This window comes from Balaenoptera physalus (assembly GCF_965194825.1).
Source record: "Balaenoptera physalus genome assembly, chromosome: 3".
Lineage (NCBI taxonomy): Eukaryota > Metazoa > Chordata > Mammalia > Artiodactyla > Balaenopteridae > Balaenoptera > Balaenoptera physalus.
In genome coordinates this window covers 9,104,588-9,128,535 of record NC_138890.1, presented here as the reverse complement: position 1 = coordinate 9,128,535, position 23,948 = coordinate 9,104,588, and the positions used below count along the sequence as shown (strand labels likewise).

Below are 23,948 nucleotides of genomic sequence, written 5' to 3'. Positions count from 1 at the left end.
GTGTTGGGTGGTATGTGTTAGGGAGAGAATAGAAGGGGGCAAAGGAGATGAGGAGGGAGGTGGTGGGGGCCAGGTCAGGAAAGGCTACCCTGAGGAGGAGGTGACATTTGAACAAAGATTTATAGGAGGTAAGGGAGAAGCCATGCAGACATCTGGAGGAAGAGAGTTTCAGGTAGAGAGGGAACAGCCAGTGCAAAGGCCCTGAGGCAGGAAGTTCCTGGAGTATTTGAGAAACAGCGAGGAGACCAGTGTGATGGTGGGGGGTGGGGGAGCAGAGTGGAAAAACTGAGTTTCCAATTTTTGCTCCCCAGCTTCTAGCTGGATGTCTTTGGCCAAGTAATCACACCTCTCTGAGCCTCAGTTTCTTTATCTGTAAAATGGGCCTGAAAATGTGCCTTTTGCAGTTGTTATGAGATTCAGAGATGAGCTGCACCATGTCCTTCCTGGTCCAGGGCCTGAGGCAGGGTCAAAGCTGGATAAGCATGTTCACATAGGTACGCCAGGTTTACGCAGTCATGCAGACCTGGGTTGGGGGAGCTGGGTCAAAGGACCCTGACAGACTCAGTCACCCTGTAGGTCACCCCGGCTCATACGCAGGGCCGCCTGCCTGGCCCCATGGCAACGCTGCACACAGAGACATCAAACAGGCCCTGCCGAGGAAGTCCCACGTCACTGTGGTTAGGGTGGCTCCTCCCAGCCCAGCCCCAGGCTGGTGCTGTGCTCCTCCTTGCCAGTCAGGGCCCCTGCCTCCCATCACCCTGGTGACAGGCTGTGTTATGGACTGAGCTGGGATCCCACCACCTGCCCCCTCACTAGGACACCAGCCACTCCCCACATCCGGGGAAGGACATTGTGTGGTGGCCCCAGTTCACTGCCACTAACCCTTTCATTCAACCCTACCAAACTGGTGTTGAGAGAACCAGAAAAGCCCTTGCCTACCCACCTACAGTTCAGAGGGGCAGAGAGACCCCAGGGATCTATGGGGACCCCCAGCCAGGTGCCTGAAATCCCCAGGGCAGGGTCCATCAGGGTGCTGGGGGGGAGGGGGGAGTTAGATAGGAAGAGCCCCCCAGGCCTGGCCCAGCCCCCACCCGAGGACTGACTCACCACCCACCCAGCACTGGATGACATCAGGGCCTGGCCGGCCACCCTAACTTGGCACCGGGCCAGAATGGGGGCGCCCAAGAGGTGTCGCATCTGGCTGCCATCTCCCCTCTGACTGGGGCCCGGCAGGCGCAGGGTTAAGGAGGGTCCCTCCTGGGGGTCTCCCCCCCTAAACCCATCCCCCCTTTCCCGGGGATTTCGGGCCCCAGCCCCTCTGACGTCACTGGGGGTTGCTATGGCAACTGGCCGAAGTTCCCAAATAAAATTACCGCGGGCGGGTTAAGTTTCCTAGGAGGCAGCCGACGGGTAAACAATGGCGGTGGCAGGCAGGGCCGGCGAGGGCCTGTCTCCCCCTCCCACTCCTCACTCTGCTGGGACCAGGGGGTCCCCGGGGCTAGAAGCAGGGTCCCCTCTCCGCCCGAGTCCCGAGAGCCCATGAGCACCGGGGACACTGGCGCAAAGATGGGGGACAGCGAGGCCACCCCTGAGATGAGCAGGGGGGAATGGGAGTGAGGGGGGGACCTCAGAGGGGAGGCTGAGGCGGCCGGGAACAAAGAGGGGACCTGAGCCTGGGATCCGCCCTCTGCACACCCTGCCTCCCCCCGCCCCCAGCCGGCCGCCAGTCCAGCTGTGGCTGCTCCCAGCTGTCTGGCTCCCCACATCTGGCGGGCTGCGCGCTCGCTTCCTGTCGCCCCGGCTGCCTGGAGGGAGGTAAAAATAACCCTCCCCCTCCCCCTGCCGGCGGGTGCAGACGGCGGATCCTCCCGGCTTGGAGGAGGCCGAGGCCGAGCCTCAGCCGGGGAGAGGAGCCCCCCTGAGGCCGACTCCTGTCCCTCCCACTGCCTCAGTATCCTGAGAGGAGAGGCGCAAAGGAGGTGGCACAGATCACAGGCTGCAAGAGGGGGTTGAGGAGTCTATTACATTAAGAAGGCTCTTACCTGGGTCACCAGAAACCGAGGAAACCCTGGCGCCTAAGTCCCATTCCCCACCCCACCCCTGGGGAGGAGGGGGGATGCCAGCTCTAATCGGCTGGTGAACTGTAATCAACATGCCTAGGTTCCAATCGGGGGTCACCTACTTACTAACTGTAGAGACATGGTACCAAAAAAAAAAAAAAAAACTCTGTGGGCCTCAGTTTACTTATCTGCAGAATGGGAATGATAGTAGTACACACTTCAAAGTGCATTTACTCCATCGTTGTTATATTATCGTTTCCCCATCCCCAGGGTTCCCTGAGACCCTCAAGTACTCTTGCCAGATAAAATACAGGACACCCAGTTAAAATTGATTTTCAGATAAACAATGAATCATTTAGTATCAGTATGTCCCATGCAATAGTTGGGATATATTTAACCAAAAAAAAAATGTTTTTACTTGCTCTATATCTGAATATCAAATTTAACTAGGTCTCCTGTATTTTTATTTGCTAAATCTGGCAACTGTATTTCTGAGCCACCATCATCTCTGGCCTGAAAACACTACAACAGTCAGGTCTCCCTGGTCTTCTTGCTTCCAGCCTTACTCCTTCCATCCATTCTCCAGAGAGAGCCAATTAAATCCAGTCACATCTCCCTTCTACCATCCGCTGCAAAAAGTTCCTCCATGGTCCCCCTTGTCACCTAGAAGACCCTGCTTGTCAGGTCCCCACCTTCTCTCCAACCTGCCTTTCATACCCACCTGCCAACTCATGAGCATCCTTCAGGTCCTAGGCCATCACCTCCTCCAGGAAGCCTTCCTCACCTCCCACCATAACCCTCTGACTTTACACTCTCCAGAGACTCTGTACACTTCTGTCTCCTCACTCAAACATATGGGTAATTTAATCAATCATTTAAGTAAAATAAACATTTCTTAAATGATGCAAAGGTAGCCAGGGGTGGGGCTGGGGCATGTCCCTGCCCACCCTGCTCCAGCGTTGGTACCTACTCTTTTCCCTACCCCACGGGGTCTGGGGCCCTGGGAAACCCCTCATGCAGCCCCCTGAGGGGTCCCGTGGGCAGCTCCGTGGTGGCTAGTATGGGTCCTGGGGAGCCTAGAGTGAAGTGATGTTGGCCCTTGGGGAACTCTCTCCCTGCTCTCAAATAGCCTGGAAGCCTGGGAGGGGGCCTGGCACAGCCTCTGGAGGACACAGCCTTGTGTCAACAGTCCCCAAGGAGCCCACCCAGCCCTTACCACAGCCTTACATGTCCCACTCAAGCTCCGAGTGGACTTGTCACTGATAACCACGCTGGAGACTCCCACAGATATGATGGCCCCCAAGAGGGGGCATGCACCCACTGAGAGGAGCAAAGGAGCCCAAGTCACCCTGCCTGGTTTCAAGCTTGATGCTCTTCTGGCAAAGGATTTTGCTTCTCTATGACTCGGTTTCCCCATATGTCAAATGGGAATAATACCAGTGGAATGTCAGAGAGCTGTTGTGAACATTAATGTCCATAGGTACACACGTGTGTAGAACAGAGCTTGGAACATAGAACGTGCTCGTTGTGTTAGCTCCTTTGAAGGTGGGGGGATGGTGAAAAGCCAGAAGCTCCCACCACAGCCCTCCTGATCCCCACCCCCAGGTCGGCTCCCCAGATCCCTCTAGGACAATGGCTTCTTGACCACAGCTCTAGCCCAGCTCCTCAGGGCACGTCTGACCCCACAGCGAGTCTCCAGTGCCATCCCCTGACCCTGGCACCGGCCTCCTGAGAACCAGGGGCAGGTCAGGCTTAGAGACCCTCTGTTCTCGCCCCCCACTCCAACCTCGCGCCACCCCCACCCCCCTGCCGTTGAACCACTGCTGTGTCTTTCGCCCTCGTCTCCGTGCTAACCAGGACTGCAGGCCTGATCTAAATCCCTAATCTGAGTAAAGCCACCGGCTCGCGGAGCCCCTCACAGCTTCCACCTGGCTGGAGGCTCGAACCCCGGTCCTCGAGCGCGGCCCGGGAGGGGAACCTGCGACGGTTGCCAGGCAACGCGCTGTTTGTTGGCGCGGGGGGCGGGGCCGGCGCGCGCGGTGACTCACAGCGGCGTGATGCAGGCGGGCGCGGCGCCCGGCAGCCTGGCAGGCGGCCGGGTCCCGGCTGGCCCTGGCGGCTGGAGGGGCCCGGCGGCTGGGGCGCCCCAGCCCCCAAGTGGGTGCTCAAGGCCGGTTGCGAAGCGTCGGAATAAGCCCCGGCTGCAGATATCGGTTCGAATCCCGTCCCAGCCTCTCACTCTCGGGTGTGGCTTAGGCGCTCATTGCCTCAGTTTGCTCATCAGTAAAATGGACGCAACATTACAGGCTGCAGTAACCCATTCCTGGTGCACAAGGCAGCTGGGATCATTACCTATATACACTCGGGCATCACTCTGGTATGCCCCAACTCTGGGTTTGATCTGCTTCTTGGGTCTTTGGGCAAACGTCATAATCTCACCAAGCCTCAGTTTCCTCATCTGTTAAAGGAGGTAGCAAGAACGCCCTACCACTCCGGTGGTTTGGGGATTCCACGAATCATTCGTGAGATAATAGCTGGCACATCTCAGTACCAGGGCTGTGCCCCCCGCCCCACCCCACCAAGAACAAGAGGGACTGTGGGAAGTTTTCTCCGTGGTCTGAGCCCTGCAGGGCAAGGAGGGCAGGGCAGGGCGGGCACCCCTGGAAATGAGTGCAGATCACAGGCCCGGTGTAAGGTGGCATGAACCTGGCTTCGGGGGGCCCCCATCCCGAAACTGGCGCTGGCAGCACCTGCTGCAAGCGGGCAGGAGGGGGGCCTAGGCGTGAGTCACTGCCCAGCAATGAAGAGTGAGTCACGCAGGGCGTGGTCCCCCCGCAGCCCCCCCACAGCGTCCCAGCCGCTCCCACAAAGGCCCTTTGAGAAGAGCTCCCCACCTCCCTCCCCCAGACCCAGGCCCTCTGGGGGAGACGGGCTGTGGGGACAAGGCCCTAGTGGGCTGTCCACAGGACCCCGGCCTGGGCCCGGGAGGCGCCAGCCCACTTTCACAATGTCTGTGAAAAGTCACTGTGGGCAGCCGAGCATCCCCAGGGAGGGGGCTTCCAAGCAGCCTGAGTCACTAGGGGGACAGCGGAAGGTCACACACATACAGCGGGCAAACTGAGTCAGGCTGTCTGGTTGGGCCGGTGGGCCGGGGCCCTTGGAATTGGGCTTTGGAGGCATCATTCTTCCCACCTTGGAGAGCCTGCAACTCAGGGAAGCCCATGACTTCTGGTAGGAAACAAGGGCGCTGGGGGCACATCTGGCCACATCTCCCTGGCTTTACTACCTCTCCGCCCAGGCCTCCCCTCCTTGGACCTGCCCTGGGGCCTTTTCTCCACCTTAGCTGTCCCTCTTAAGCGTGGTGTGGGAAGAATAGCAGGGCCGGGACTAGGTTGAGAAGAGAGGGGCACTCCACTGGGAGGCAAAATTTAAGGGAGCACAGAAACACTCAGTAATTAAGGTTAAATATTTTTTATAACAGCTTTATTGAGATAACATTCACATACCGTACAATCGACCTACTTAAAGTAAATAATTCAGTGTTTTCAGTATATTCACAGAGTTGTGTAACCATTGCCACAATCGATTTTAGAACTTTTTCATTGTCCCCCAAAAGAAACCCAGCACCCATAGGTGGTCACTCCCCAAGTCCCTCCCCTCCCCCAGCCCCTGGCACCCCTAAACGACTTTCTGTCTCTATATATTAATGAACTCATATAATGTGACTTGTGACTGACTTCATTCACTTTTCAAGATGAATTCATGTTGTGGCATGTATCACAACTTCATTCCTTTTGATTGCCAAATCATATGTGGTATGGATACGCCACATTTTTTAAAATTCATTCATCAGTTAATGGACATTTGGGTATTTTTCACTTTTTGGCTAACATGAATAATGCTGCTATCAACATTTGTGTACAAGTTTTTGTGGGGGAAATCAACTAAGAAAGACAGGATCCGATAGGGTGGGGATTAAGGAGATGTGAACGAGGTGAGTCATACAAGGGCAAAACTGGGTCCTGTCTAGATCTGTGCTTTACCAGTGACATTGCCACTTGTCAGTTGTCTACTGGGCACCTGAAATGTGGCTATTCCAAATTGAGATATGTTGTAAATATTAAAGTTTTGGGTTTTTAAAATATTTGTTTATTGATTTATTTGGTTGCACCGAGTCTTAGTTGCAGCAGGCAGGCTCCTTAGTTGTGGCTCGAGGGCTCCTTAGCTGTGGCACGCAAACTATTGGTTGCAGCATGCATGTGGGATCTAGTTCCCTGACCAGGGATCGAACCCGGGCCTCCTGCATTGGGAGCATGGAGTCTTAACCACTGCGCCACCAGGGAAGTCCCTCAAGCTTTTTTTTTTTTTAGTTTTTTTGTTATTTATTTATTTATTTATTTATTTTTGGCTGCATTGGGTCTTCGTTGCTGTGCGCGGGCTTTATCTAGTTGCGGCGAGCAGGGGCTACTCTTTGTTGCAGTGCGCAGGCTTCTCATTGTGGTGGCTTCTCTTGTTGCGGAGCACGGGCTCTAGGCACGCGGGCTTCAGTAGTTGTGGCTCGTGGGCTCTAGAGCGCAGGCTCAGTAGTTGTGGTGCACAGGATTAACTGCTCCAAGGCATGTGGGATCTTCCCGGACCAGGGCTCGAACCCGTGTGCCCTGCATTGGCAGGCAGATTCTTGAATATATTATCAATATTCATTTCACCTGTTTCTTTTTACTTTTTTGCAAAGGGGCTACTAAAAATTTTTTAAATTACACACGTGTAATTGCGTTTGTGGCTTAGAGTATACAGTACACAGTACTTGTGTTGGAGAGTGCCACGCTGGGCTCACTGCCTCTGTTTCCTTCCCTTCCTTACTTCTCAAGGGGCTGCCTGATCACGCCACTGACACCAAGTTGCTGAGTCAGGCCAATTTTCCCAGTCATCACTGTCCTCGACCTCTATATAGACTCTGTCATCTTTTGAGAACTCCCTGGCTGTCCAGTGGTTAGAACTCCATGCTTCCACTGCAGGGGGCATGGGTTTGATCCCTGGTGGGGAAACTAAGATCCTGCATGCCACACCACATGACCAAAAAAGAAAAAAAAAAAAAAAGAATCTGTCACCTTTGCCCACTTCCTCCTTGGCCACAAGACACTACATTCTCCTGGTGGCCCTTCTCCTACCTCCTTCCCCTCCTCCTCCTCCTCAGTCTTTGTGAAATGCCTCTCAAATGCTCTCCTCCCTAGGCATAGCTTTGGTTACCACCACGTATTGATGACCTCCCTCTCTGAATATCTCCTCCCGGGGTGCCCACAGGTGCCTCTGACTCAACCTGCCCACCCTTCCTCCTCAACCTCCACACTTGGTCCACCTCTGAGACCTGTCCGCCCCATTTCCTGAAGCTTCCCATTCCCACCTGTCGCCCAGGCCTCTGTCCTAATCCAGCCCAACGGACAGCCAGCCACACTGGTCTCCCCTCTGGCCCTCTGCTTCTACCCGTGTCCCCATTGCTGTGTGCATGGCCTGGTGCACGTGACCTCATACTCCTATTATATCTGCTATATCGTGATTCAGGCAGTGGTTACACAGCTCTATGCATTTGTCAAAACTCATAGAATAGTATAAGGGCTGAATTTTACTCTATGTAAATGATACCTCAATAAACCTAACTAAAAATAAAAACCCTCCAAATCTTCCTGCCCTATACTTATATCCGAACTCTTCACTGGCTGTCAAGGCCCTGCCTCAACTCACCTCCTCCAGAAGCCTTCCCTGATTGCACCTCATCCTCCAGGCTGGCCCCATGCCTCCCCTATACTCCCTTGTGCTTCTGGCTTTCAGCGCTGAAAACTCTTCATTGCAATCAGCTAGCTGTGTGACTGTCTGCCCCACCCGACAGTGGCAGGAGGGTGCTATGTCTTTTTTGTTCCCCAACATGCCAGGAACATGGTAATTATCAATACATCCACACAACAGTCTGAGACTCTGCTCTCAGTGCTCCAACAGTGATCAAGTCAAAGCTTCCTGCCCTGAGGGAGCTGACATGTGACTAAAGGAGTCAGGCAAGAAACAAGAATATGCAGTAAAACATATAGTGTGTTCAAAGGTGATAGGCCGATGGAAAAGAAAAAATAGAGCAGGATAAAGCAAGGGGGTGTGATTTTAAATAGGGGGGTCAGGGAAGGTCTCACTGAGGAGATGATATTTAAGCAGAGACCTGAAGGAGGTGAGGGAGGCAGCCATGTGGGTGGGTATCTGGGGGAAGAGAGTCCTTGGCAGAGGGAACAGCTTGTGCAAAGGTCCTGAGGCCGGACAATACCTGGTGTGTTTGAGGAACAGTGAGGAGGCCCATGTGGCTGGAGTAGAGGGAATAAGGGACAGAGTAGAGGAAGTGAGGGAGGGAGGGGACAGGATAGAGTGTGCAGGGTCGCAGGGAGGACTTGGGCTTTTGGTATGAATGAAATGGGAGCCATGGAGGGTTCTGAGCAGAGGAGGGACTAAGGTGTTCACAGGTGCCCTTGGGCTGCGGTGGAACAGACTGTGGGAGGTTGCGACAGGGAGAGCAAGGAGGTGGCAACTGCATAGGTCCAGGGGAGAGATGATGGGGGCTGGACCTGGATGGGGGCTCCGGAGAGGGTAAGATTCTAGGTGCCTTTAGAAGGGACAGTAACTGAATTTGTTAATGGATTGCATTTGTTAAGAAATGTTTTGGCCCGAGTAGCTGGAAGAAAGGAGCTGCCATTTCCGGAGAGGGGGAAAATGGCTGGAGAAGCTGGTTTGTGGTTGAGTAAACTAGCTCCCAGCCTGGGCCTCACATGGACCTGGAGCACCCTCTGCCCAGACTCCAGTGGAGTGCGGAGGAAGGCACGCTCACAGCCTGGGCCTTGCCTGGGGCACACATCTGGGCACACATGGGCACTGCCCTAGACCCCCACAGCCAGGCATATCCACCCATAGCCACAGCCTTGGGGGTCCTTGGGGACTGGGGCTCAGGGGTTGATGGAGCTGAGAAGGGCCTTCTGGTTTACACACCCACCAAGCCTACATCTGGGTCCCTGAGGAGACCCTCAAGGGGACAGGAGGGACATAGGGTGAGAAATCTCTCAGGGAGAGGTTCAGGAAGGGCCGCTGCTGAGTCACAGCCGTGGGTCCCCTATGAGTCAGCACTGGCAGGGGCCCCAGGAACTGGGGGCTGGGGTGGGGTGGGGAGGGCAGTTCCCACGCCAGAAGGAACCAGGCGGCTCGGGCACTGGGGCTTCCCCCACTGACCCTCCCATCCTGTGCTGGGCTCCGGGGGATATTCAGAGGACTTTGGGGTAGGGGTGGGACTAAACACTGGGCCGGGATCCAGGAATCCTCTCTCCTGGTCTGACCCAGTTCAGGAATGCAGAGGCTGCCTGCCAGCCAGCCTGTGTTGCAGCAAGAAGGAGTAGAGCTAGACCTTAGAGTGACACGGACATATATACAGTACTAAATGTAAAATAGATAGCTAGTGGGAAGCAGCCGCAGAGCACAGGGAGATCAGTTCGGTGCTTTGTGTCCGCCTAGAGGGGTGGGATAGGGAGGGTGGGAGGGAGACGCAAGAGGGAGAAGATATGGGGATGTATGTATACGTATAGCTGATGCATTTTGTTATAAAGCAGAAACTAACACACCACTGTAAAGCAATTATACTCCAATAAAGATGTTTAAAAAAAAAAAAAAAAGAGGGACCACGTGCGAGTGAGGCCTTGGTCGGGATGTCAGTTCTAGGGGCTTTATTTAAGAAGAACTCCTTTCTTCTGGAGCCCCTGCATCTTGACAGTGGAGATTCCAGCCTGCGGGGTCCAGGCAGAGTCTTCAGCTGCTGGGATGTGGGGAGGGCTGGGAGGAAGAGGGAATTGAGAGCCAGCCTGCCCCCACAGCGGGAGGGCTCTGGCGTCTGCTTCCCCCTGCTGGCAGCTGAGGGAAGCTCAGCAGGCCAGAGAGCTGGCGGGAGAGCTTCTTCAAGCCCATCGTGAAAGCAGATGGGGAAAGGCCTTGGGGAGATTCCCAGCTCTGCAACCTACAGGCTGTGCCTCCCTAGGCAAGAGGCAGTCCCTTTCTGGGCCTCAGTTGCCCATATGTAAAAATTACAATATTCACTTCATTGGCTTGCCAGGAAGAGTCTGAGATGATTGGGATTGAACGAATAAATGTTGTATATTCCAAAACAACCCCCTCCTTTTCAGTTAGAAGGGGGAGGCTACATAAGGGACATCAACAAAGCTGTCCCCACCCACAGAGGCCCAGTTACTACTTACTCTCATCCTCTTCCTTGCGTGGCCCTCTCTTCCAGGGAATTATCCCCCATTTGCGGGGAAGTCACGTATAGAGTAGGGCTGAACCCCAACAGCCTCTGGTGGGTCCTGGGGACATCCACCCTCCTGGACCAGTTGGAGCTTGGCTTTCTGGGTTGAAACCTGAAGGAAGGGGGGAGGGTATGGGAAAGGGAGACTTGTCAAGGAGAAAGTGAGGCAGGACTGTGGTGAGGGGGCCCAAAGGGGAGGGGCATGGCCAGGTGGAGCAGGGCCCTGGCCCACAAAGGTTAAGGCCTGGGCTTGGGGATGGGGGGCTTGAAGGTTTCCTTCACCCCTTCTCAGACTGGAGTGGGGGAGAAATAAATCAACTGAATGAGAAATCTGTCAGCTGAGTCCCAGCCAATGGAAGGTCCGGCTGGCACCACAGTCTGCCCTGAGGTGACCTCTTTCCACCAGTCAAGGTGGCCACGGCAGGCAGGGATTGCGTGTATTGTTAGGGAGTATTTGGGGGGGACCTGTGTCCAGATCCCTGGAGGAATTCTCAGCCAGTGTACCTTTCCTACCGTGTGTGCCCATGTACGTGGTGTGTGTGTGTGTCTGCGTGAGAAGATGGGGGCTCCGTGTGAGCAACTCCAGGAAATCAGAAGAGCCCCACCCCATGTACAACTTTTGAGTCTACTTCCCATATGTGACCTGTATACCTAGCCTGTGTGTGTGCCTACACCAGATGGTCCCAGGCACACATATCCCCAAGTGTCCCTGTATTTTGTGTGTCCCTGTGGACCCCTGTGGCCCTGGGGACCTGTCCGGGGGTTTTGTGGGTATGCGTGTTGGTTCTATGGATTCTAGTGTGCCTCTGCGCTTTGTACATGAGTGATTGTGCATATAGTTGTGTGCCTGTGAACTCTGTGTGTCTGCGTGTGCCCCTGAGACTGTGTACCTGTCAGGTCTCTATGGGTTTCTGTTCTGTGTATATATCCGTGTGTTGTGTCTGTGTATATATCCATGTGTGTTGAGGTGCTGTGTGTCAGGTTGTTCCCATGGCTGTGCACCTGATGAATGGGGAGCTGTGTTGGTTTCATGTTTACACCTGTATGTCTGTGTACCTTGTGTACGCCCCTGGGCCTGTGTGCGTGCATGTGTGTGTTCTGGGGCCATTCCTGTGAGTCTGTGTATTTGTGTGCCAGTATTTTCTGTGTGTGCCCCGGGATCCTCTATGTACTATATTTCAGTTCTGAGGACATTCCTCCTGTCCCTTGGAGGTGGTGTGTGTCTGTATCTTGCATGTGTCTGTGTGACCCTGGGTGTCCCTATGCGTGTAGCTGGGTTTTATGGACATCCTTGTGTGGCGGGTGCTCCTGCATGTCCTACCATTCCCGCCGGGGGGGTTGTGTCTGGAAGCCCCTTGCACACCCTTCCCTGTGTTTGTGGTCCGTGTGCCTTTGTGCGCGTTTGCTCCCCCTGCGCCTTTCAGGTCTGCGTGCATCTGGGTTCCTGCGTGTGCCCGTTCGCGCCCCCGTGTCCCCTGCGCGGAGCCCGGGAGCTGCGTCCCGGAGCCCCATGGGCATCCCCTCTTGTGTCCCGGTGCGCCTGGCGGGAGGCCTCGGGGCGCACACGGCCGCGGCTGGACCCACCGCCCGGCACGGCGCGCGGAGGAGGGAGGGGGCGGCGGCGGCGGGGAGCGCGGGCACGTCACCGAGACAGACAGGCGGGTGGGCGGGAGGCGGCGGCCGCGGGTTCGAGCCGGCGCCGGAGCCCCGCGGCCCCCTCCCCCTGCCCGCGGCCTGGGGAGCCCCCGCCCAGCCCCGGAGCCGCCAAAATGCAATTTCCCGTGCAGGCGCCTCGGCTCGGGGGGCTTTTCCGGGAGGGTTTTGGACAGGAGAGGGGAAACGCGGCGGCGGCCCCAAACAAGGTGAGCGCGGGCGCCGGGCGGGCTGGGGGCGCGAGCGGCGCGGGGGCCGCCCACGGGGAGGGGGCGCGGCCGGGCGGGGCGGCGGCGGGACCCGGCCGCAGCCCCCTCGCGCACCTGCTCGCGGACGGGGGGCTGGCGACCCGGCCTCGGCAGCCCGGCCCTCCATTGTTGCGGCGGCTGGGGAAGGGGGGCGGGGAGGCCCCGGCGGCATCTCTGTGTCTCGCCTTCCCGGAGAAGGGGCCCCGGGAGGACCAGACCCCTCCACAGGGGACAGACACACAAGTCCCGAGTGAGCGGGGGCCGCCGGGGGGAGGGCAGGCCGAGATGCCCCTGCGGGGCGGGGAGGCATGATGAGGGTCGTAGGGGCAGTGGTGCCCAGGCCGCCTGACACCTGACCGCGGGAGCCCTGGGACAGGGCGGCGGCGAGCTTTGTTCTTGGGGGCGCCGAGCGGGTGGGGGCCTCGGATATCCGGGACCGGGAGAGGCTCCCGGCCGGCGCGCGCATTCGGGAAGGCGCTCCCGGCCAAGTTCACGGCCGCGCAGGCCTGTGCGGGCCCTGCAGAGACCGATCCCGGCGGGGGCCCCGCTCGGGCCTCGCTGCGGCCGCGGGCCCGGGGCTGCAGCGGCGCCGCCTGCCGGAGCCCCGGCGCCCTCCGCGGGCTCCCCGCCGGCTTGTCATTACCGGCGGCGGCTGCAGGGTATTTACTGGGGCGAAGGTTTGCTAACAGGATCACGCCCTCCAAAAGTGGCCATAAAAAGGAAAAATGGCCCGGAATCCCACTGCTGGGGAGGTCTTTTAAAGCGACAGGGCGCCTTTTACAGGGCCCTCGCCCTGGAGGGCATGAGGTGGGGGGAAGGGAGGAGGGGACGGAGAAGACCCCTCATTGGCTGATGGGAACTGAGAAGTGCCCCCCCACCCCACTACATTTAAGTTCCCCCCATCTCCTTTCCCACCGATTCTCCACCTCCCTGGACCGCTCACAGATACATTTACAGAGTAGCAATTAGATATTCCCAAATCGCTGGTGAAGACCCCCAAATCCACACCCTATACTCCGACGTACCTCATCCCATTACTCACATCACCTGCAAGAACGCTGATGCACACATGCACACACACAGTCACCCATCATAACACTGCCACGTGGGCACACACATCACCCACAGTGACGCGGACATCCAGGACTGACACCCGTGAAAACAGTGCCACACAGAGAAATGAAGCTGCCACCGACCGTGGTAGACACATGCTTGCATATAACGCTGACACACACATAGTTTTCCATTGCACCCACAGATACTCCTAGGCTCACTCTCCCATGGGCACCCATGGGCTGTCATCCAGAGTAATTGTGACAACCACAGATAGGTAAATGCCCCAACAGAGGTACACATAGACACCATTATTCACAAGAACTTGGACATGCACTCATAGATATCCATGTGCCTGCCCAGGCAAGGACACACCCACAATCACCCAGGCAACCTGACACACATACACACAGATGGTACAAGGCCTGCACAGATGCTTGACATCCTGACATCGGGTTATAGTATTCTTGACCTACATACATACAGTTAAACTGACCCTCCTAGACACCCATTACAACTCTGTCACCCACAAACAGATATAACACTCCAACAGTACCTACACCCATAGTCACCCACCCTGACACTTGATTATACCCTTGGACACCTACAATATCACTGACCCACAGACAGACACAATAAAACATGTGCACTGAAAATGACATACAGGAAAAGGACATAGGAACATGCAGAAATCCACAGTCACCTGGAAGCCCACAAATCCAGCACTTGCTTATTGAGCATCTGTTATGTACCAGGCACTGTTCTAGCACTGGGGGTAGAAGAGATGAAGATCCCTACCCTCCTGGAGCTGAATGTTTAGTGAGGAGGGTCGGGGGGCACCATAATCGGATGACACAAACCACAGTCACCCCCAGTGACACTGACAGACGCCAGACACCCACGTACACTGGCTCACACATCGACCTGCAATTACCCACGGTTAGCCTGACACACAACCAGAGTCACACTGACATCCATCCACACACAAACAGCAGCCCACAGGAGTGCCGACATGCACGCGCACAACTGGCATAGAGACAGCCGCTCACTGTGGCACACACCCACCTGGACTTACAGACACCCACAGACCCCCTAAAATAGCCCACCAGAGTAGCTCAGACCCCCAAGCCCATCACAGCCCCCCAGTAACAGGCCCATAGGCAGCTGCTGCCTGCATTTTTGCAGATGGAGCCCACAAGCCTCAGTAGAAGTGTCTGAATTTCTCATCAACCTGCCCCAGGTCCCTCCACAGCCCCCAACTCCAACCCAGGGGAGCATTCTCGCCTCCCCCAGTCCTGGCTCCACATCTGGTGGTCTTCAGAAGGAAACTCAGGCTCCTGGCCGACTGGCCGACTTGCCGCCCCCAGGTCTGGGCAGGAGAGACAAGCCCCTTGTCTGAGGACACGGAGTCAAAAGCCTGAGCAGCTGGCAGCGGAGAGGAAGCTGGGCAGACGGCCCGGGGAGGGCAGGGTGGGAACCTGAGAGGCCATGCAGGTATCATGGAAATGAGGGGCCCCCGCCCGCCAGTCTAGACAGCCCGGGCCATCAACAGGACCCCACAGGGGGACCCCTACATACACTGCTACTGCATGTTCCATAATGGGCTCTTTGTCTGCCAGGCCCTGAGCACCTCCTCCCCATGTGCCCCCCCAGGTGCACACACACAAGGGCACAGACACAAGGACAGATGCACACTGGGACACACGCAGGGACACACAAGCCACTAGACACCCCCTGGAAGCCCTGCATCTCTGACCTCATGCTGCCCCCCACCCCCCGGCCCCGCCACCCTGTTCTTCAACTTGACAGCAGAGCTGCCTCCATCCATTGCCTGCCCATCTGGCTCCACTGGGACCTCTCACCTCCGACCCTGACCCCCAGACCCTGTGCCAGCTGCCCTGCCTTCCCGGGGCTCAGGATGGGGGTCGGGGTGGGGATAGGCTCAGGGTCAGCGTGGCTCTGACAGGCTGCCCGCCACGCCAGTCATTCTCGGCCCCCTGCCCAGACAGACCCTCCCAGCTGGGGTGTAGGGTCCCAGGGATAAGGATGAGGAAGAAGCAGGCCTTGAAGGGCACCCCTGCTTTGCTCCAGGGCCCGGGGTTGGGGGTGGGAGGAGACAGCTCCCTGCCTCCTACCCTGCTGGGCTTCAAAGTCAGACTGGAGGCCCAGTCAGCCCCCAAGAAGGCCTCAGGACACTTGGCGGGAGGAACAGTCAGCGCCCTGCTTAAGGGCCCCAGGTGCAGACAGTGAGATGCAGACAGACCAGAGGCCGCCTTTCACCAAAGGGCAGCCCCGGACATGTCTGTCCTACAGGTGGACAGACAAAGAGGGGAGATCGGGTGTAAAGGGCCAGACACACACAGGCGACCCCAGACAGCCAGAGACGGCGCACACAGCAGGGCTGGGGACCCAGACAAATACCCGCCTGTGAGGGACACAGTCAGACCCAGACAGGAGGACCCAGACAGACACCGAGGGCGGGAAGCCAGCACTCACCGTGACGAAGGGAGACGGTCAGACCCCAGGTTGTGCCCAGACAGCCCCTCCCCCATAGGATGAGTCTGGGCGCTGCCCGCCTCCCACCCCTCCCCTTGGCCCGAAGCCCCGCCCCCTTGCCCTAGCCCCACCTTCACTGGAACTTACCTCTTAGGTAGGTCAAGGTCAGAGCCCCCCGGGAAGCCTGTGAGGAGGCACAGAAGGAGCAGCGGTGTCATGGGAGCCCCCCACGCCGCGCAGTGTGGCCAGAGTGCCTCGTGCCTGATGACCCCGCATTCTAGCCTCGTGGTCGTTAAGAACAAAGCTTTTTAGGAGCTGCCGAGAGACTTCTGTTCCAAACTCTCAGAGCCTCATCTTCCTCAGCGATAAACTGGGTATCCTAATAATAGGGTGATGTATATAAAGCATTATTATTATTACCCCTCTTCTCTCCATAGTCTGCTTGTTACGACCACCATCTTCAAAGCAAGACCCCCCCCCACCACATGCTCCCTGAGAAGGTCCTGTATACCCTGTGCCTGAATGGGGCCCTGCAGGCCGGGTGGATGGGCCACGGGAGAGGGCGCCCCACCCGGAGCTCCAGACAGGGGTGGGAACGTGACTGGACCCCGGCCCACGGTGGGCGAGAGGGCGGGCTCTGGGGAAGGGACTCCATGAGGTGGGGGAATTTCAAGGGGTGCGGGTCTTGCGGGGGGCGGGCTCCGAGGGGGTTCGGTTTGGGGGAAGGTCGTGCCAGGGCGGACCTTTGCGGGGTTGAGCTCCAGGGAACGGCCTTGGGGACTCCGTAGGGATGCGGTCCCTGGGGGTCTAGGCAGGCGGACTTTAGAGATCCTAGACGGCGGGGTTCTGGAGCCTTGGGCGCTCCCGGAGCCAAAAATAGGGAAGTCTGCGGCTGGGGGGGGCCCTGAGGGCGGGGCCCAGGAGCGGGTCTTAAGGGAGCTGGGCTCTTTGAGAACCGGCTTAGGGGGCGGGTTTTACGGAGGTTGAGTTTTGGGGGCGGGCCACATGGTAGTCTATCTGGGCGGGCTTTAGAGGGAGGGTCCTAGGGACGTGCAATTTGTGGGTGGGCTTTGAGGGGGCGGGTCTTGGGGGAGGGGCCTGAGTATGTGGCTTCTGAGGGGCGGGTCTCTGGAGGCAGTCTCTAGGTGGGGATCTCGGGGGTGGGGCTTTAAGGACTGCGCTGCCTCAGGCCGCCTCTAAGGAGGGTCGTTTTGGGGTTCACTCAAGCTCAGCACCCCTGGGGGCCCTAATCCACCTTAGGGTTACGCCAGGGGGTTCATCCTTTGGGGCTCGATATTGCCCTCAGTGAAATGGGAGGGGACAGGAAATTTGAAGTCCCCTCCCAGACTGTCCTCGGAGGGCCCCAGACCCAGGTGGGGGGCGGTCTCCCCTGAGACTGCGCGTAGGGGCACCCGAGGGGGCGGGCACCCAACTCTGCGCAGCCCCTAGAGGGAGGGACTGGGGGCCCTGTTTGCGGGTGAAGAAATGCGGAGGGGGCAGCATCTTGACACAATCAGAGCCGAAGCAGGGATTTGACCGCAACCCATTTCGAGGCCCGAGGGTGAGCGAACCCGCACCCCGTATTAACGGGGCAACCCTCGCGTGTCTGTGCGCTTGGGTGCTGACCGCCACAAGGGCCTGAGTTCAGATGCCCAAGACCCTGCAGTCAGGCGGGCAACCTGCTGTGGTCCTCTGTGGTCCTTTTGCTTCGCCCCTGTCCGAAAGTCCCGCAAGTGGACCTGCGGGCGGGGCCTGCCTGCTAGCGGCCCCACCGCCGGCCAGAATTTGCAAAGTGGAGACTGACAACCCCTGGGGGTTCTTGTGATTCAGAAACAATTGTGCCCGGAACACGATGAAGCTCACCGAAGGTATTACATTGTATTAAAATATCTTGTTTATCCCTCTGTTGAATCGATGTCCCCGGGGCAAGAACCACTTGGCAGCCAGACATCTTGGGGCCACTAGGAATCCCTCTTCTGCCTCTCACTAGCGGTGCCCTACGGGCCTCAGTCTCCCAAACTGACAAATGGAAGTAATATGCACCTCTCAGGGCCGTTTTGAGGATGCTTTGGGTAAATGCATGAAAAGTTGAGCCCAGCGCCCAGAACTGCTACATTTACATAGCAAAGGCAACATAAATATCTACTGTTATTATTATTTATATTTATCTCCTGCTTTTTCCGGTTCCCGGAGCAGAGAGTTGGCACCTAATAACTATTTGCTGACTTAATGATTCTGTAAGTTCCTTATTCCCTCCCCTCTCCTCCCTCACCCCATCCAGTTCCCTCACCCCCACCCAGCCTCCACTCCCCAAGAAGTTGCCAAGGGTTTGGGGGAACATTCAACCTGTCGGTGAGTTTGGGCAGCTCAGGCAAACCATCGACCGTTGAGTGGACCCCGAGGCCTGGAACTGCCGTCCACCCATCACGACCCCCACCTTCCAGATCTGGGGGGGGCCAGGGGATCCTGAACACATCCCCTCCCTTAGGCCACAGCGAAGGTCACAATCAACATTCATTGTTGTCGGTGGGTTGTGAGGACGGAGGCCAGACCCACCGAGGGATGAATGTCACTGTGTCTGGGCCGGACACAGCCTAAGGGGAATGGGATGGGGAAAAAAACCCACCCTGGACTCCCCCCCCAAAATTGCTCAGCCAGTACCTGACCCTGACCCCAGCCTCTCACCCCTTGGTGAGGGCTGGTGTCTGGGGTCCTTACAGGCACAGGCTGGATTTGGAGAATAAATCCTGGAGGGCTGGGGGCATGAATCACAGGCTCAGGGCTGGGCAGCTGAAAAACCTTTGTGAAAGAGATTAGTGAGCCCCGCTTCCGGAAGGCTCAATAAAGTTTTCTTGAATGAATGGATGACTGAGGTGGGTAGGCAGCATAACACCTCTTCTCTGCATTCAAGTCCCGGGCCCAGCTTTCTCACCCTCCTTGCCTGGTACCCGCAGACCCCTGCTTTACCTTCAGTTGCCCACCTAGCACCTTGACGCCAGTTGATCCTTCCGCCTGCCCATCTGTGCCCCACGTGGGTGATGCCTGGGCACACCTTATCCTCCGGAGACTGAGCTGAGGTCTCATCTGAGGGGAGATCAAGGCACTGGCGAATGCTACGGGTCCCCCCATTAGCCCACCTTGTGCCTGTGCTCTCCTCCACCCCCCATAATGTTTTGCCTCACCCCCTTTCCGCCCCAGGACCAGGATGAGCTGGTCCTAAGGCTCCCCAGCACCTAAGGCTCCGGTGGTAACTGCTAACTGCGTGGGGAGGCAGGCTTTGGTGCTTATCTTTGTGAATAACCCCAGGGGCAGGTGGTTTCATACCCCAGTCTGTTCATCCATTAAATGCTTGGATCCACTGAAAAGGGGTGTGAAAGCTCCCTGAGGGTGGCCAGAGCTGGGAGCCTTGGTCCTTATCCCCCCACCCCATAAGCCTGGCCCATCCTCCTTCCAAAGACAGTTGGAACATCAGCAGCTCCCCGACCCTTCCCAAAGAGCGCAGGGGTACCCGGCCCCTCCCCCAGCCCAGGAGCAGGAAGAAAGAAGTTACTAAGTTACTGGTTACATCAATGCTAGTCTGTCGGGTGGGGCTTCCAACCCTCCCACCCCCATCACCCTGTGGGGCAGGAGAGGCAGGCAGGCTCTAAGGAAGGGTCCCCCTCCCAATGCCCTCTGGGTGGGGTGTGTGGCTTCATATTATTGGTGCCCCCTGCAGCCTGTGTCTTGTCACCCCCCCTCGCCTCCAGCCCACCCAGAGACCATGCATCCCCTTGGCAGGTGCATTTTTGGGGGAGCGGCAGCAAGCCCCCCTGTGACAATAAGGAACCTCCTACAGCCTGCTCCTCCCTCTTCACACCCCCTTGGAGGTATAAGGAGGGAACTGACAGCCCAGACTGCTCGGCTCCAGAGAGGGGAACGGGGTGTTAAGAAGGCAGGTGTAGAAAGACAAGCTTTGGGGCGGCTGGGTTTCTTCTCTCTCTGCCCCTCTGCCTGGCACACGGTGTCCAGCCATGGGGACCTTCAATCCATGGACAGATTACCTGGGTTTGGCACGCCTGGTGGGGGCTCTGCGTGGGGAAGAGGAGCCTGAGACCAGGCTGGACCCCCAGACAGAACCAGTGCCAGGACTGGAGGGTCAGACACCCAGCCCGGAATCCTCACCAGCTCCTGAACGCCTGTGCACTTTCTGCAAGCACAACGGCGAGTCCCGGGCCATCTACCAATCCCACGTGCTCAAGGACGAAGCGGGCCGGGTGCTGTGCCCCATCCTTCGAGACTACGTGTGCCCCCAGTGTGGTGCCACTCGCGAGCATGCCCACACCCGCCGCTTCTGCCCGCTCACCGACCAGGGCTACACCTCCGTCTATAGCTACACCACCCGCAACTCGGCCGGCAGGAAGCTGGCCCGCTCGGACAAGGCGAAGACGCTGGACTCCGGACACCGCCGAGGAGGAGGAGGAGGAGGAGCCTGTGCAGGTGGCTGGGGGGACTCGAGGAGGGGGGTCTGCCCTGGGCTGAGCCCCTAGGGGCCTTTGTGAAGTGGGTTAACCCCTGGGGTCACCCACTTCAGAGGGTTGGGGGGTGATAATCCATGTAGACAGCTTAGAACAGTATTCTAGAACTGTTGCCCTACGCGGGTAAGCTGGGGATGGGGTTCCCTGTGTGGCCTTGGGCAAGGCACTCTCCCTCTCTGGGCCTGTAAGGGAAACACAGTCCTTTTCCAGGCGCGGTGTGATCTAGCAGGGAGGCTGTGGGGACTACTGATGGGATCTGGGGACAGGTACAGCAGGGGCTCCAATCCGGCTTGGCACGTGGGAGCTGTGTGACCAGAGGGAAATGGCTCAGTTAGAGAAACTGAGCCTCACTTTTTCACTCATTCACCAGATAGTCTTTGAGGCTTGCCCTGTGCCAAGCGCTGGGCTGGGCTTGGCCCGCCGTGGTAGATGGGAGAGTGAGAGTTAAAACACAGGCATGGGGGAGTCTAGAGGAAGCACCTGATCCAGGTGAAGGGGTCCAGGAGGTCTTCCTGGAGAAAGTGACTTCTGGAAGCCTAATTCAGTTTGGTGGAGCGCTGAAGTGGAGCCCAGGCAATGGGGCTCGTTTAGGAACTTAGTGAAGTTCGGTGTGTCTGGGACAGAGTATGTGTGCATGTATGTCGGAGGGGAAGGTGTCAGAGATTTCAGGGACGGCAAAAGGACCTGTAGGTCCTTGCTGGTCACCTTAAAGGGTTTGGACTTGAGTACTAGGGAGCCAAGGAAGGGACAAGACCAGGTCTGCATGTGTTGGACTGTGAATGTGTAAGACCGTGGCTAACGGGCTGGACCGTGGGAACGGATTTGAAGGTGTTGGAAGAGCCTGGTCCTCCAGGCAGAGGTGTTCAAGGCGGCGAAGAGGGAGAGTCCCAGCGCCTGGGGAAACGTCAGTCTGGAGGGAAGTACCATGAGTTTGCTGTGTGTGAATCAGCCACTGGCTGAGGCTGAAGTCTAGAAGCGAGATATGGCTGAAGCCTCCCTGAGGTCTAAAGGGCTCTCCCCACACTGCACGGCCCACCACATAGGGCGCTCCCCCCCCCCCATCTTGCTCATCAAATGTGGATTCCAGTTCTGCAGGTCTGGGTGAGGCTTGAGCATCTGCATTTCTAACCAGCTCCCCCTGACGCTGCCATGCTGCAAGGCCACAGACTGGCAGGCCTTGAGTAGCTCTGTCTTAAATGGCAGCAGTTATTATTACAGATGAGAAAGACCTCAGTTTCTGCAGGGTTTTAAAAGAGAAATCCGTTTTAGCAACTTTCATTGCCTTTGAGGAAGTCAGCAACAGAGAAGACAGGTCTGACTGGGCGGTACCCCCACCCATTTGGGTGCCCGATGTGGGTACTGCCTCTCCTATCAGACTGTGAGCCCCTGGGGAAGTCACCGGGTGGGAGGACCCCTCCCTATCCCGGCAGCTGTGCAGTGAACATCTGTTAGAAGAGACTGCCTCCAGGAGAAGATAGTATTCCCTATGAGGTCTGACGAGGTCCAACTGGGAGAGGTGGGAAGCTGAAGGGACGCAAAGGTGGTGGTCTCAGAGTCTTCCTTTTTTCCCCTCAAGTCCGAGAGAACAGGAAAACTTGCCTTCGCGGGCGTGAGGGGTGGGGTGGGGGAAGCCCTCACCAGGATATTGGCACAGAAGGGCTGCCTGAGGCCGTCCTCCCAGGTAACCCGGGTGTAACAAACCCGGGGTTCCCGGAGCCCTGCGGCCGCGAGGAGGCAGCACGGCAGGACTGAGTTGGAGTTTCTGCGCTTTGTGTCTGGCTCTGGGTCCCACCTGGGGCTGCCCTGGGTCGGGAATGTCACAGGGGTGCTATTCCAGAAATAGCCTGCAGGTGGCGCCAGAGCCATGACAGCCCTGCAGGTTGAGTCGGTACTTCCGGAGCATTGAATCATCCCTGTTATTAAATGTTTTTCTCCTCCCCTTCTGCTTTTAAAATCCAGGTTCCAAAGGTGGCGGGAATCCTTCTGGAACTACCCCCTCTTCCTGCTGTCCCTTCACTTCTGCCTAAGGAGGCTGGCGCGGGCAGGACGGGGTTGCTGCCTTCACCTGGGGTTGGGGACCCAGGCCCACCGGAGGCTGGATTTCAGGGAAGACTCACCCTCCGAGGATCCGCCCCTAGGCCCTGCCCCCATCCTGAGGGCCTGGCAAAGGAGCCCCGTCTGGGAGCACAGCCCAAAGAGTGCCCCGACCCCCTCACGGAAGGAGGTGGTTCTCAGGCACCCCGGCCCTCCTTCCCCAGCGCTGGGCACCCAGTCAGCTCTCAATAAATGTTTATGAACGGATCAGTGTCATAGCAGGCGCGGTCTTGGGACGAGGTAGCGTGAACTGTGCCAGTGGGGCTGGGGACCCTCCTCTCCTGGCTCATCCCTTACCCCCACGTTACTCTGACCTCCACATGCCCCAACTGCTGTTTGGATTGCCATTTACCCTGGGGCCCTGGGGTGAGCTGCTTTGTGCTGAGAAATGGGAGTGGGCACCACAGGGCAGCGATGGGGTTCTGAGGGGTCGCCCCAGCCTCGCACTTCTGAGCAGGGCACTTGCTGCTGGGTTGGTGCCATGAGGCTGTTTCTGTGACGCTTCGTGTTTGCGAACTCTTCCAGCCACCCCTTGCATATTGACATGTCAGATGGAATCCCCTACACTGGAGGTGGGGGCCTGACTTGAGGGGGCAATGGAGAGACAGAGGTTCCCCCCATCACTGTCCTCACCTAGGAGGCTCTTAGTGAACGTATAGGTCACCATCGATGCCCCAGCAACTGGGGGCCATGGAGTCACATGCAGGCCCTTCAGAGCAAGGGAAGGACTTCCGGGCTGGGGCAGGGGTGGGGTGGGGAGCTGCAAGGAATGGGCATATGTCCGGAGGGGGTTGGGCCAGGCGAGGCCATGGGTAGGGGGCACCACAGAGGTGATTTGGCTGTGCTTGGGCAGGAGTGGGTGGGGGGTGGAGATCCATCCCCACCCAGGAAGTGTGATCTGGTCCTTCTGGGGAGCTGTGCTTGGGGGGATCCCCATCCCCTGTCTCCTGCACCCCCACATCTTGTTCCCCCAGCCTCCCAGGGGCAGCAGGTGACAAGTGCCTATCCACATCCCTCCCCCAGTCTGAAGGCTGGCCTGAGGGCCTGGTCTCCACCCCCAGCCGACAAGGTCTCCCAGGGTTGAGTGGGGGCAGGATTTGGACTTCCCAGGATTTGCCCTTGGCTTTTCCACTTGAACTGGGACCTGAGGCCACCCAGGAGGAGGGCTGGGGTGAGCCGGGGATGGGAGACGGCCCTTGAAGACAGCCTGCTGCCCAAGCTTGAAAAGGAGAGGGAAGGAGAAGAAAGAAGACACAGAGGAGGCCTCTTTAGCAGCCCCAAGAGTTTCAGGTTGAGTCAGGGGACACAATCCCCCAGCCACCCCCAGGTGTCTGCAAATGCTAATTGTATAAGCCAGAGCCGCTGGGGCGTGAGACACAGGGAACTGGGTGACTGGGCACGTGCTGGAGGGTTCAAGGAAGTAGCTGCACATCCAGCAGGCAGAAGGGTTGGGGGACCCTGACCCACCTTGCTCCCTCGCAAATGGGGTGTCCCAGGGTATAAAAAGGCGGTGGGA

General features: G+C 57.7%; 1 protein-coding gene across 4 annotated transcripts; it reads left to right on the top strand.

Moving 5' to 3' along the window:
• The first annotated feature begins 12,046 nt into the window (after nucleotides 1-12,046).
• NANOS3 (nanos C2HC-type zinc finger 3) lies at nucleotides 12,047-22,639 on the top strand. 4 transcript variants are annotated; one of them, XM_082456745.1, is made up of 3 exons: nucleotides 12,047-12,236; nucleotides 17,655-20,300; nucleotides 22,298-22,639. In XM_082456745.1, the coding sequence occupies exons 2-3, from the start codon at nucleotides 19,835-19,837 to the stop codon at nucleotides 22,363-22,365; spliced, it is 534 nt and encodes a 177-aa protein (XP_082312871.1). In that variant the 5' UTR covers nucleotides 12,047-12,236; nucleotides 17,655-19,834; the 3' UTR covers nucleotides 22,366-22,639. The 4 variants fall into 4 exon arrangements, with proteins under 4 accessions (XP_082312871.1, XP_082312874.1, XP_082312873.1 ...); XM_082456748.1 differs by lacking the exon at nucleotides 12,047-12,236 and having other exon boundaries at nucleotides 16,969-17,692; nucleotides 19,989-20,300; XM_082456747.1 differs by lacking the exon at nucleotides 12,047-12,236 and having other exon boundaries at nucleotides 16,969-17,692; nucleotides 19,860-20,300.
• Nucleotides 22,640-23,948: the final 1,309 nt, after the last annotated feature.

Bases quoted from the DNA above. Each gene is read 5' to 3' on its own strand.
- NANOS3 (XM_082456745.1), top strand. From the start codon at position 19,835: ATGGGGACCTTCAATCCATGGACAGATTACCTGGGTTTGGCACGCCTG. The intron at 20,301-22,297 runs GTGGCTGGGGGG...TTTAAAATCCAG, and splicing joins AGGAGGAGGAGCCTGTGCAG to GTTCCAAAGGTGGCGGGAAT.